The sequence below is a fragment of the Helobdella robusta genome (genome assembly GCF_000326865.2).
Source record: "Helobdella robusta unplaced genomic scaffold HELROscaffold_19, whole genome shotgun sequence".
Taxonomy (NCBI): Eukaryota; Metazoa; Annelida; class Clitellata; order Rhynchobdellida; family Glossiphoniidae; genus Helobdella; species Helobdella robusta.
The window spans coordinates 1,400,824-1,414,540 of record NW_008704034.1 but is presented as its reverse complement, the minus strand read 5'-3'; the positions used below and the strand labels follow the sequence as shown (position 1 = coordinate 1,414,540).

General features: G+C 30.9%; 1 protein-coding gene across 1 annotated transcript; it reads left to right on the top strand.

The window, feature by feature from the left end:
* Positions 1-11,270: 11,270 nt before the first annotated feature.
* Positions 11,271-11,738, top strand: HELRODRAFT_170914 (hypothetical protein; the record flags this gene model as incomplete). The annotated part of the gene is made up of 2 exons (XM_009016731.1): positions 11,271-11,562; positions 11,680-11,738. 2 exons carry the CDS (start codon positions 11,271-11,273, stop codon positions 11,736-11,738), a joined length of 351 nt encoding a protein of 116 aa, XP_009014979.1.
* Between the last annotated feature and the right edge of the window lie 1,979 nt (positions 11,739-13,717).

Sequence of the window (13,717 nt, the reverse complement as noted above, 5' to 3'; positions counted from 1 at the left end):
AAATAATTTAGATGAAGTTTGCAATTCTTATTTGATTCATAATATGTTACACTATTGTTATTTCACAATTTATCATGTCTTCACGTATGTTTGCTTAAATAAAGGTCTTATCTCTTATCTAAAACCAAAAGTTTTTTTCATAATTGTATAATGACAGCAATGTCTGTTCTGTTAACTAAATTGAAAATTCTGAGAAACGGTCGAACTTTCTGGCGGATGTTTCTGAAATTTAAATTGTTTTTTAAGTATTATAAAATTTTTGTAATGGTGTCCCTAAGTTTGCTTGATTTGCCGGTTCTGGTCGATATTTATCAATGCGTGGAAGTTTTTCCGTAAAGATGTCGCATCATTCGTAGGACGTTTCATGCTAATTTATTCTAAAAAATTTAAAGTCAGTGCTACGTGTTATTAAAAAGGTCACACACGACGCATGTTACAAAAATATGGACAACATCGATTTTGGCTGAAAAATTTACTCTTCTATTGTTGGAGCCTAATCCGTTATTTTTCAGTATATTATTTATATTATTCATGAAATCTTTTAAATGAAATTGTATCTCTTTGAAACAGAAATCGGTTAAATTTCTTTTATAGATAAACAAGTTTTTAGTACTATGAAAGCGTTCAACTGAAATAATGATGTGATTAGATTTAGAAAAAGCTAAATTGGCTTAAAAAAGCCTTTTACATATTAAATGTTTAATAAAAAGGTACATAATTTTGAAATTTAAAAAAATGAGATGGAAAAATAAAAAAAAAAGTGCACAAGTTTTAGAGATGAGGCTGGAGAAGTCACTATGAAGTGAAGAAACGATTCAAGTTGAGAAACTACATAGCAGAGGAAAAAAGAGATTACTTCACTACATTGTTAATTGGAGCTGCCCTGCTAGTGAAAACGAAGTGTCGAAAAACACGTTTTTCATCGCACATACAGAGCTACTTGAAATCGCAACAGAAAACATTTTCGGCATCTACATGTATGTATGAGTAAATATTTTTGAAGAGGCGTTCAAAATTAGTGAAGATTGAAATGTGACAGAATGATGAAAGGTTTATTTGATTTATATAAATATTTTTCCTAATTTCAGGGGATTGATTTGTAAAATAGCGACTTACTTTAACAACTGACATTAGCATAAGTCATCGAAAATAAAGTTAAGTTCAATGTTTGTAAAGGATGTGCGTAAAAATAATTTTGAATGATCTGTTCATCGGCCAAAAAATGAGATTTAACTTTGATTTCCTTCTCAAACTTCTGATCACTTCACAACTGAAATAAATACATACATTCTGAAAAGCACGTTCTAAACTGGCAATTAGTAGAGAAGAAGAAAGTACAATTGAGTACATTTTTTGTTCGTGCAACTGAGCACAATACACAGACACACATTCACTCATACAATACATCACACTCGTACATACTTAATTTACTGCACAAATTATTATTCTACTAAAGTTCAGACACAATCTGATCACGTGAGTAATGCTATACACAGCAACAACAACTGAATGAATGAATGAAACAACAAAATACTAACAATAAACAATATAAATAACAATGAAAAGCAAAGAACAAAAATAATAATAAGCAAAAGAATGAATAATGTAAATAATAATAATTCGTTTAGGCGCCTCGCTGTCTACAGTGTGCTGAATTAATATATAACTTTCTTCCACTACTTCTATTCATGCATGTATGTGTGCAAGCTTCTGTTAGTATACACATATGTGCATCTGTTTATATGTATATTATGATACATTATGTATACATGTTTGTATAGCTCATAGTATATACACGTAAATGTGAATGTTAGCTATATTTGTACATAGGGTTTAATGATGGATAATCTTTTTAAGAATTTTTTAACCTAATTATGCATAAATTTGATGATATTGTTATGTGTTATGTTGCAGTTTCGACTAACTCGGCTCCTGTTACGAATATGTGGAGTTAATTTTGATGGAGAACCATCGGTGGAATGAATTAATTTTCTTATTTATTTAATTTTCTTTTTATTAGTAGAGGAAAACAAGATGAAAGTGGTGCACTTGCTCACTTATCTCGAGATATGTTGGATGCTGGCGTTGTGTGAGCAGTGGCTTCATTACACCTTCACAAAGTCTTAATATGTTTATAATAAGAAGATTGAGATGATGGAAACTAGTGGAATGGTGAGAAGGAGATGATGAAGAGATGAAGATGCTGATGATTAGGTGATGATGAGGAGGATTTAGCTGAAAAAAATTTGCTTATGGGAGCGAGATGTTATTTATGAAAATAAAGTAGCGAAAATAACTGAACTGTTTAGAAGTGTCGGTTTAAATTCATGTATTTTTTTCTACTTTGAGGTTTTTCGTTTGAAAATTTGTAAAATATTGATCGGCATCAATTAACATTAAATATTGATCATTCAGTTATTTTAGGGCTTTCGTTTATCTTCGTTTTTTGTTTTGTTTTTAGTTGCAGTAGACATGTTTATCTTTTTCAAATCGTTGATTTTTCAAAAATTTGTATCTCCTAGAAAAAAATAAGCAAAATTTATTGATCAGATTACAAGAATGAAAATTTGAAATCAACCATAGAGTCATTATCAGCGCTTGGTTCATTTCATGTAAATGTCTATTGAATTCAATTCATTTTAAGATCGTTCTAAAGTCTGTAAAGATTCTTACTGAAGATTTTGCCTCGATTTTAAGATAAAAAATGGTTTGATGTTTTATATACAATTATACATGCATGCGCGCGTGTTGATTTAATAAAATAACCATACCAGAGATCAGTCTACTTTACAAAAGATGGTAAAATGCATGTACAGAATACTTTAGAGAATTTTAATAAAATTTGAAATTGAAGGAAAAGGAATGGACAGAGGTGGGCGGCGAGATAGCGTAATGGTTAAGACGCCCAGTCCTGCTGTTGCAGAGTCTGGGTTTGACTGCGAAGAGATCCCAGTTTATCACTTAACGCTGTACAATGATCACTTTTTTATTGACAATAGTCAAATGTTTGAAGATCGTGATATCAAATTATAAATTATTAAATAATTTATTAAGTTTTCTTTTTAAATATTTATGCCATGTTTAACTGCTTATTTTATGTTTGAGATACGGAAACTTGTAATTGTTTTTCATTACTTAATTACAAAATCATATAAACTATAAATTAAAACCGTAAAAATATCGGCTATAAATAGTAATAATAATAATAATAATAATAACAAATAATATTATTATCACTCTACTATACATGTTTGTAAACTATCGCCTGCCACTGCTCGCTCATCTATTAACATACATTTGCTCTGCGTACATGTATGCCTAAATAGATGTATCAAAATAAGCTATTTATTTTCTAAGAAACCATTCTTTTAAGCATAATTGCTATTCATTTATCTTCTCTTTCATTCATTCATTTTTCATTCATTTATTTGTTCATTTATTTGTTCATTTATTCGGTCATTTATTCAGTCATTCTTTCATTCATTTTTCATTCCTTCATTTGTTTATTAACTCGTTCGCTCATTCATTTTATCATTCGTTCGTTCGTTTTTTTGTTTATTCGTAGCTTACATATTTATTCGTTTATTCATTCATTCATTCAATCATTCATTCCTTTTATTTTCATTTCATTTTCTCTCAACTATTTAAGACAGTAACAAACATTTAATGGCATTAAAATTTAAGTTCATAATAGCATTAGTATTGAATTGGGGGTAGTAATGGTAGTAGTAGCAGCAGAAGTAGTAGTTGTAGTAGTAGTGATTGTAGTAGCAGTGATAGAAAATACCAGCAGATTTGATGGACGATTTGAATTCAAATAATTTTAAATCATTTGTTTAAACTATTATTATTTTTTATTTTAATTAGAGATCAATTCTATACAGCTTATTTTGGTCTTTATTTCAAATCAGTATTCACGTGATTTTAAAAAAGGAAATAATGTTTATGAAATAAATAGCCACACGAGTGATAACAAAGATGATATAAACTGTCCAATAACGACACTTAATCAAAGAGTTCGTCGTGCACTCATACCCTATAACATTACTTCATACTTATATTATATATATAATATATATATATATATATATATATATATATATATATATTGTGTTTATTTACTTTTTTAATTTGTATTTACACTCACACGCGCACTTGCACATACATTCACACAAACATAATATAAAAACATAATATAAGCACATACACGATGATACACATGAACCAACAACTTATCAAAGGAAGGAACTGACCTTGACATTTATAAAACACCTTAAAAACCATTGTTAATTATTATTTGTTTCCATAATGTCACAAATTTCATTTGGTAAATTTACACGAGCTGTACGAACAGTAATCTCACAGTGATTACATTTTATTCATTTGTCTAACTCTTTCACGTCTTATCTCTAACTAGTTGAACATTTCGTACATTCCTCGTAAAAATCTTACACGTACACACACGCTCACACACACACACACACGCACACACACCATACACGCATGCACACATTACATTAGGTAACTATAGGTAAGGTAGGGAGGAATAATTTTAATCGTAAGACAGATAGAACATACAACATTGATGTAGTTGAACTGAGGTGGGCGGACAGCGTAAGTTTCATCGCTTCTCTATTTTTTTGCACACATTTCACGCATTTGCGTATTACGCACAACATACACAAATACATACACAAATACATACACAAATACATACACAAATACATACACAAATACATACACAAATACATACACAAATACATACACAAATACATACACAAATACATACACAAATACATACACAAATACATACACAAATACATACACAAATACATACATTAGTAATCGTAATTTTACTTTCATAAGAACCTAAATTTATTATTACAAAGGTTGAGAGTAATTTAATGTCATGGGTAGATAAGGGCAAGAATGTAATAATAGTAACGATTTTGTAATGTAAATTAAACACCATAGATCTATCAATAGGTAAGTTATTAAGTTTTACATTATTGTTATAAACTCGGAGTCCAAAGCATTGTGAAGGTGGTTGGGTGGATGCCGTTTGGCGAATGGATTGGGCTCTTTTACTCTTGTAATTTCAGATAAGCTGGGGCTTAATTGTAATGAATTGATAAGTTGAAGCTTAGATATCACTAGTTGAGGCAATTGAATAGGTAGATAGGATTATTAGTATAACTAGTTTTTTCAACTCCCTCAATAAGTTCCTTCCATGAAAAGCGCTACTCATAAACACTTTTAAATCTTCTATTTACTTGTTCATTTATTTTTGTTATTTTATCATATTTTTTGATGATTCGTTATATTATTATATGAAGAAAATTATTTATCGTTTACAGTGAACGGCACATGTAAAAATTATTGAATGAATAAATGAACGAACGAGCGAACGAATGAGCGAACGAACGAACGAATGAATGAATTTTTTAGCCACAAATTTGATCGTTATTAAAACTGATAAAAAAAATGATTTACCCAACGCTGGAGTAAAAGCAGCAGTAGCAGTAAGCAGTAGCAGTAGTAACAGTAGTAGCAGTAGTAGCAGCAGTAGCAGTAGTAGCAGCAGTAGCAGTAGTAGTAGTGGTAGTAATAGCAGCAGTAGTATTATTATTAATTGCAACAATTAAAAACTTGTTCACCATAAAATTTAATGTTGAGGAAGGCAGCTGACTTAACCATTTGAGCCGATGGTGTTACGTAAAAATTAAAAATTTGATTTAAATGTTTAATGTTCAGCGTGCTGTCATCAGTCACGTCGAAAATCATTGGTTTAAAAAAATTCTCACAGCAATAATAATAATAAATAATATAATATAATAATAATATTATTAATAATAGTAGTAGTAATTATAATAGTAGTAGTAATAATAGTAATAACAATAGTAGTAATAATAATGATAATAATAATAATAGTATTATTATTTTTTTTAAACGTGCGATGAAATGAATAAAAATTACTACAGTCAACGAAAATTAATATTTAAATGAAGCGCAATTGAACATCACAACGTCACCACACACACACACACATACGCACACACATACACGCACACACGCACGCACACACATACACGCACACACGCACGCACACACATACACGCACACACGCGCGCGCACACAAACACAAACACGTGCGCACACACAAACATACACACATAACAGAGACGCTGAACTTTTTTATTACTACAAAAAAAATCAATAACACAAATAATAATAATATTAATATAAACATCATAAAAACAATGATAATAATAACAACAAAACAAAAACAATAAAACCAGCAAGAACATTAACAACGAAACGATGACGTCATGATGTAGAGAACTTGAAGAAAAAGTTGCGCTTGGATATCCTCTGGCGCCATTCTGTCTGGACGGTTGCAAACTGCACGCACGTGCTTCAACATGTAGCTAAGTAGTTTGTGTGGCATACGCATATTTTCTCTCTCTCTTTTTCTCTTTCTCTCTCTTTCTTTCTCCCTTTTTCTGTCTGTCTGTCTGTCTCTCTCTCTCTTTCTGTCTCTCTCTCTCTTTCTGTCTCTCTCTCTTTTTTTCTCCCTCTCTTCTGTTTTTATAAATTTATTTTTTGACATTTGAGGTTCTTCATATACATGCCAATGCGTACGTACCATTCATTGATCCATGAATGTTGAAAATGGCTCGTGTTGGGATTTTTTTTTTATAAAGTTTCAAGAAATGGTGATCCTAATTGAGGCGTCGAGAGGTTTGCTTAACGTATGCAATGATGATGACGATGATGATGATGGAGATGATGACGATGGCGAGGATGGTGACAACGACGATGGTGGTAATGAGTTAGGAAAAATGATTTAGTGAGAAATATCACCGATGAGGATGAAGACTTTATCATCATTCAATAGAGATAAAAAAATGATGATGATTTTGTAGTTACAGAAACACAAACACAGACGAACAAACACAAAAACAAACAAACACACATACACGCGTGCAAAAACATATAAACAAATAAAAACACATAGACACATAGAGAGAGAGAGAGAGAGAGAGAGAGAGAGAGAGAGAGAGAGAGAGAGAGAGGCACAGAGATGAATGCAACTCACATCAGCATAAACGTGCGTGTATAAACAGCGTTTATATGTTTGTTATGCATTAAAATATGTTTTATTACTGATTATAGCGTACTCTTAAATTCTCAAGACATATTTCTACTTGGTTATTTATATAGATTTGTATGCATTTGTATATAAAATATAAATATATACATGCATAAACTCGAAACATTTCACTTTGAAATGAATTTATGGTTAAATATATCGATAGAAAACTATTGAACATTGTAGCTGAAATACATCGATTTTATATAAAATATAATCACATATAATACAAACTAAATCAACATTTGTATAATTAGTATATTGTATATATACAACATACAATACATACATATATTAAATATACATAACGTAGATATACAGTGCATACATACATACGTCTATATACATATAATATGGGTGAATCGGTTTTAATTATTGCGATATATGTAGATAGATAGGTAGAGTGATAGACAGCATAATTGTAATATTTAACAAAAGATTTGCTGAGTAAGAACATTAGTATTGTATCATTTGTTTGTATTCGTATTAATTGTATTTGTATTAATTGTATTTGTATTTGTATTAAGTAAGCCTCCCTGTTCTTATTGGCGGTCCAACCAGGCAAGCAACTAACGAAACGTTGTTCAAATGCAAACATGGGCATGTTTTTGTAAGGATTACTAATAATAATCATTAATGTCATTATCTAACATTCTATCTATGAAACTATCTATTGATAGATACTTATCTTAATAATTGATACATATAAATACGTGTTATATACACACACACACACACACACATATATATATATATATATATATATATATATATATATATATATATATATATATATATATATATATATAATATCTATATACTATCGTATGTATGATACACTAAGTAGATAGATACACAGTAAATATGTTTGTGTAAATGTTGTTACCAAAATAGAATTAGTCATGAATTTGTTGCGGATTGGACAAGCAAAGTTTGGTTATTATGGTTTTATTGATTTTTTTTTCATTAATTTAATTGATGAACAATGATTTGTCATTGGAAAAAGGAAATATTTATTACGTTAAATGATGATAATAATTATATCATTGTGGTACACATAAGCACCATGATGATGAAAAGATGATGGTGAAAAGAAGGAGGATTTAACATTCTAATGCATCCAGATGGTGGCTAAACGTTTCTAGCTGTTCCCGCTGTGTTTTGGCGACTGGTTGATAGTGAAATGTTCGAAATAATGATGATGGTAATGATAGTGATGATTATGGCGATAACGAAGAAGATGAATATGATGATGAATATGATGATGAATATGGTGACAGTGATGATAGCATAGATGATTATCGTGACGATTATGACGTGGGGTGTTTAAATGTTTTAATTCCAAGCTTAGACGATCTTTTGTATTTTATCACTTACTCATTTACTCAAACGCTGTTTTTCATTCACTCATTCGCTCAATCATTGGCTGATAACTCACTCACTCACTCACTCACTCACTCACTCACTCACTCACTCACTCACTCACTCACTCACTCACTCACTCACTCACTCACTCACTCACTCACTCACTCACTCACTCACTCACTCACTCACTCACTCACTCACTCACTCACTCACTCACTCACTCACTCACTCAATCACTCGCTCGCTCGCTCACTCACTCACTCACTCACTCACTCACTCACTCACTTCAATTTGTTTAATTTCTTTTTTGCCCTATTGAATCTTGATCCGAACTCCTATCCAACCAACCAACCACACTGATTGACATATATCAGTCCTGTCGTTTCACAAAAGTTGTATGATTGATTGATTGACTGATTGATTGATTGATTGATTGATTAATCGAAATAAAAACAATTAACTGCTTAATTAATCAGCATCATTTCAAACAACCCTCTGCAAATTGAGCCGGAAAAAACAGTTAAAGAGTAGAAATTGTTATCATTTCCTCTTTGAAAGGTCTAGCCGGTCATTTTGGTTTCTGTGATGTTGTTGGCTATTTTATTTCATAATAGACAAACTAATCAAACAAATATTGCAAAAATAACTGTTCATCGCGGAGTTGAACCAACAGATTGTAGAAAAAATATTGTAGGTGTGGAGATTTCTCTACCTTACCAATAAACTACTTGCTGGAGAACAACGTGCTCTGCTGCCCAACTAATTCAGCGTCTGCGATTGAGAAGATTTGTAATATGTATTTCACTTTTATAATTAAAATTTGAATCTTTAGCGGGTGTCATCATTAGCCCTCTATTTCATAATTATCACCTTTCAATCTAATCCTCATCGTAAGTCTTTTTACAGGAATCTTCATTAATTTTTTTCTTCCTCTCATTTTAAACATGATTGTTCTAAACGTTGTGAGGTAATAGTTGTGAGCTATTTAATTTGCAGTAGCTCTAACTTTAACACCTATCAATCATCAATTAATCAATTAGCCAATCAATCAATCAGCCAATCAATCAACAATCAATCAACAATCAGTTACCAATCCATCATCAACCAATCAATCATTCAATCAATCAATCAATCAACCGACCCATCACCCCTTCGATCGGCCACAATCATTATCTCTGTTATATGATAGAGCAAGACAAACAATAAGTTAAGCTGGTAATTTGCATTGTCGTGACCTACATATGATCTATGACCTTGAACTTTTTGAGGTCAAGAAGCATGCGGTGGATACTAATGATGATGTTATGTGCGGGCATCGTGTTTGTGCATATTAATTTTATGCTATTCGGTTATCTCTGTTCAATGCTCGAATGTTTAAAAAAGAAAAATTAAACAAACAATATATGAAACAACTCCACTGACATTGGTTGCTTGCTTCTAAGACAGTATTTCTTATTACAAACTGAAAATTGTTAATTGTTCAAATAAAATATTTTTCGAACATCTGATAACAATTTCACTCCGTTCCGAGCCCCACAGGCACACCAAACTCACATGTGTGAATGCACGCAAACATACAAACAAACGTGCATCTACACAAACATACTTATACAAACATACACACACCGGCGCACACACAAACACGTGAACATTTGTCTATTCATTCATTCATCCGTTAATTTATTATTTACGTCGGGCCTTCGTCATGTAGGTTCATGTATTTCGGTTCACATTTTATGTGCGAACAACAAAAGAGTGAACAGTTTGCAAGAAAAGAGCGTTAACAAACAAACAAACAAACAAACAAACAAACAAACATCAACGACAACAACAATGCAAGCACACTTTATAAACCATGACAATGCAAGTCATTATTATTATTTGCAGTTGTAATTAATTTATTGGTTATGTGTGTATGCAATATTATTAATATACTTGTAGGTACGTATGTATGTATTTTTGTATATATATATATATATATATATATATATATCTGTGTGTGTTTGTGTGTGTGTTTGTTTGTTTGTGTGTATGTGTGTGAATATGCCTGTGAAAAAATTGAAGTATTATAAACAGTGTGTTCATAAGAATGTTGTTACTAAAAACAACATAAAGCTTCTGATCAGATCACGTACCATTAGCGTAATTTAATTATTGTTATTAGGTGTTGTTGCTGCTGTTTTATTTGATGATAAGATTTAATACTTTTTATGTTATTATCAGTAACTTTTTCAAACTATCAACAATATATTTGAACTGATTTCATTTATAATTTTTTATTTATAATAATAACAAAATCAACAACGTCAATAACAATTTAATCTATGACAGCAGCAAACAACTAATATCAACAAACAATAACAAACGAAAAAAACAACAAACTAACAAAAAAACAAACAAAAAAACAAACAAAAAAATAATAATTGCGAATGTACGTTGGAACTTTCGACAAGGACTTAGAGCCATCAAAAAATAAATTTCAGTAATGAATCTATCATCATCATTGTCGTCATCATCATCCTCCCCATCATCGTCGTCATCGTTATCAGCACTTCTCACTTTATATTCATCTCCATTGTCGTCATCGCTATCACCATATTCACCATCAGTAACTAAAAATTCTTCTGCAAAATCCTTGCAACAGCAAAACTTTCCTCAAAAACATAGAATTGTAAATTCAGGATTATACAACGCAAGTTATACAAACAACAATAACATCAACAACAACAACAAATTTTGGTACGATAACGATATGAATAACGAGTCTAGAAGTTCTGGAGATAACTTCCAGAAAAACATCAACAACAACGTTATTCACAGCAACCACATCAGACACAGTAGCAACCACATCAGCCACAGCAGCAACCACATCAGCCACCAAAATTACTCTCCAAGCCAACCATCATCAACCAGCTTCCCATCTCCGTACAACATGCTATCCTGTCAAAATGCTGACAACTCCTGTTCCAAGATTAGGAAATATAATTCAACAATTCGGCAGCATGCAATGTCGCCACTAATTAATGGTTACACTGCACTGATAGGTTTGTAAAAGTTTTGATCAAAAGTTTTACAAAATTAAAGTAAAGATGACGCAAAATTATCATTATTATTTGAGACGTCAACCGTTTGAAAACATTTTTTATTGTCACTTAATCTAGGTGTAAAATTTCACCTTCATAATGCTTTGGTAAACAGCCATCTGGTTATAAAGATATGAATGTTGATCGAGCGTTGAATACAACAACAAACCCAACATACACCAACGATAGCTATCAATCAGTTAGTTCATCGGTGATACCTGTCATCATTATCACACACACACGTCAGAAAAATACATTTTCAATCAAAAATGTAAACAAAAATAAAATCTAGAAACCTTTTTTTTCTGGAAAAAATACAAACACGCGTACCACAAGACACGCAAATATTCACATTATCACATATTCACATGATCGCCCGATCACATTATCACATTGCCTCATCATCATACTATTCCAACACTACAAAATCCCATCGCCACTACGAGAAGCACCAAAAATATGGACAAACACACACACACACACACGTACACACACACACACATACACACACACACATACACACACACATTTTAAAAAAACTTACATACAACGAATACTCAATCCCATTGAACATTCTAGACAGTGTGGAGCCACAACAAACCGCTTTTCATTACTGATTCATTCACACGCATAACCTGTTACATACTACAGAAACACATACACACACACATGAAGTACACACACATACATACACACCCATAAACACACACATACATACACACCCATACACATACATACATACATACACATAAACACCCATACACGCACATGCACATACACAGCTTAACTAAGACTCTTTTATGAATGTTATTTGTGATATATACAAGCACATATACAAAGTCAATTGTTTGTATATTATACACATATATAACACGTTACATATATATAAAATATGTATGTATATATATATATATATATATATATAAATGAGAGATAGAGAAAGAGAGAGAGAAAGAGAGAGAGAGAGAAAGATAAATGTATGAATGTAAATTTGCACTTTGTAGACACATTGGCATCACAACAAATATCTTGTCCTAGTTATATATATATTTACTATTCATCTTGTTATTTGTTTATTTATTATTAATGTTATTATGATTACGGATATTTTTATAGATGAAAAAAATTACCAATGTTACATTAAAAATAAAATCGCCATCATTCATGACAAAAATTATTCACTACAATACCATATTACATTATGATAGTTATTCCGAAATTATTTTTCTGTTATCAAGTTTTGCCGTTTAAATGTAAATTTTATTAGTTGGAAGTGTCTGTCTGTCGAAATAAAGTTTTAATGATAAAAACGTGATGCATATAAATAACGCATAGGCACGCACGCACGCACGCAAAACACGCACGCAAAACACGCACGCAAAACACGCACGCAAAACACTCACGCACACTCAGACTTATATATATATATATATATATATATATATATATATAAACTCCATTAAAAATTCTAGTAATGAAATTTGAAAAGACAAACTTTAAATTGATTAATGCCAACAATTTGGTAGAATTCGTACAAAACTGTATAAATACGGTATCCTAACAATATTATATGTATATATATTGGAGATACTTATTAAAGATAAATTAATTCTAAAAATCTATCGATAATGATGATTATGAGGCGATTAAACTTAGATGGATAGCGATGTTAATGATGAGAATGATGATGACGTCAACGACGATGATGATGATGATAATGGTGATTAATAATAATTGAATCGATGTGTGCACTAGACAGACAAGTATTGTAGTTGTTAAAATGACAATGGATGAATTTGTATCAAAGCACTTATTTACCATACTTATAATTTATCACTATGTTCATGTTATAATATCAAAATAATAATAATATTATTATTATTTGTAATTTATTCATCACTATTATTATTAGTTATTTATTTATTTTCATTATTATAGCAGAACTGTCAAAATGTCAGAGGCAAAGAAGAAGAATATTTAAACACATGAATGTTTTTTTAGTCTTCGAGGGCAATATCGCACAATGACGTTAAATCGAGTTCGGTCGGTTTTTGCCGATCTTTTCAATGTATTTAAAATAAAACACAAATTAATATAAATTTATATTCGTGCGTAT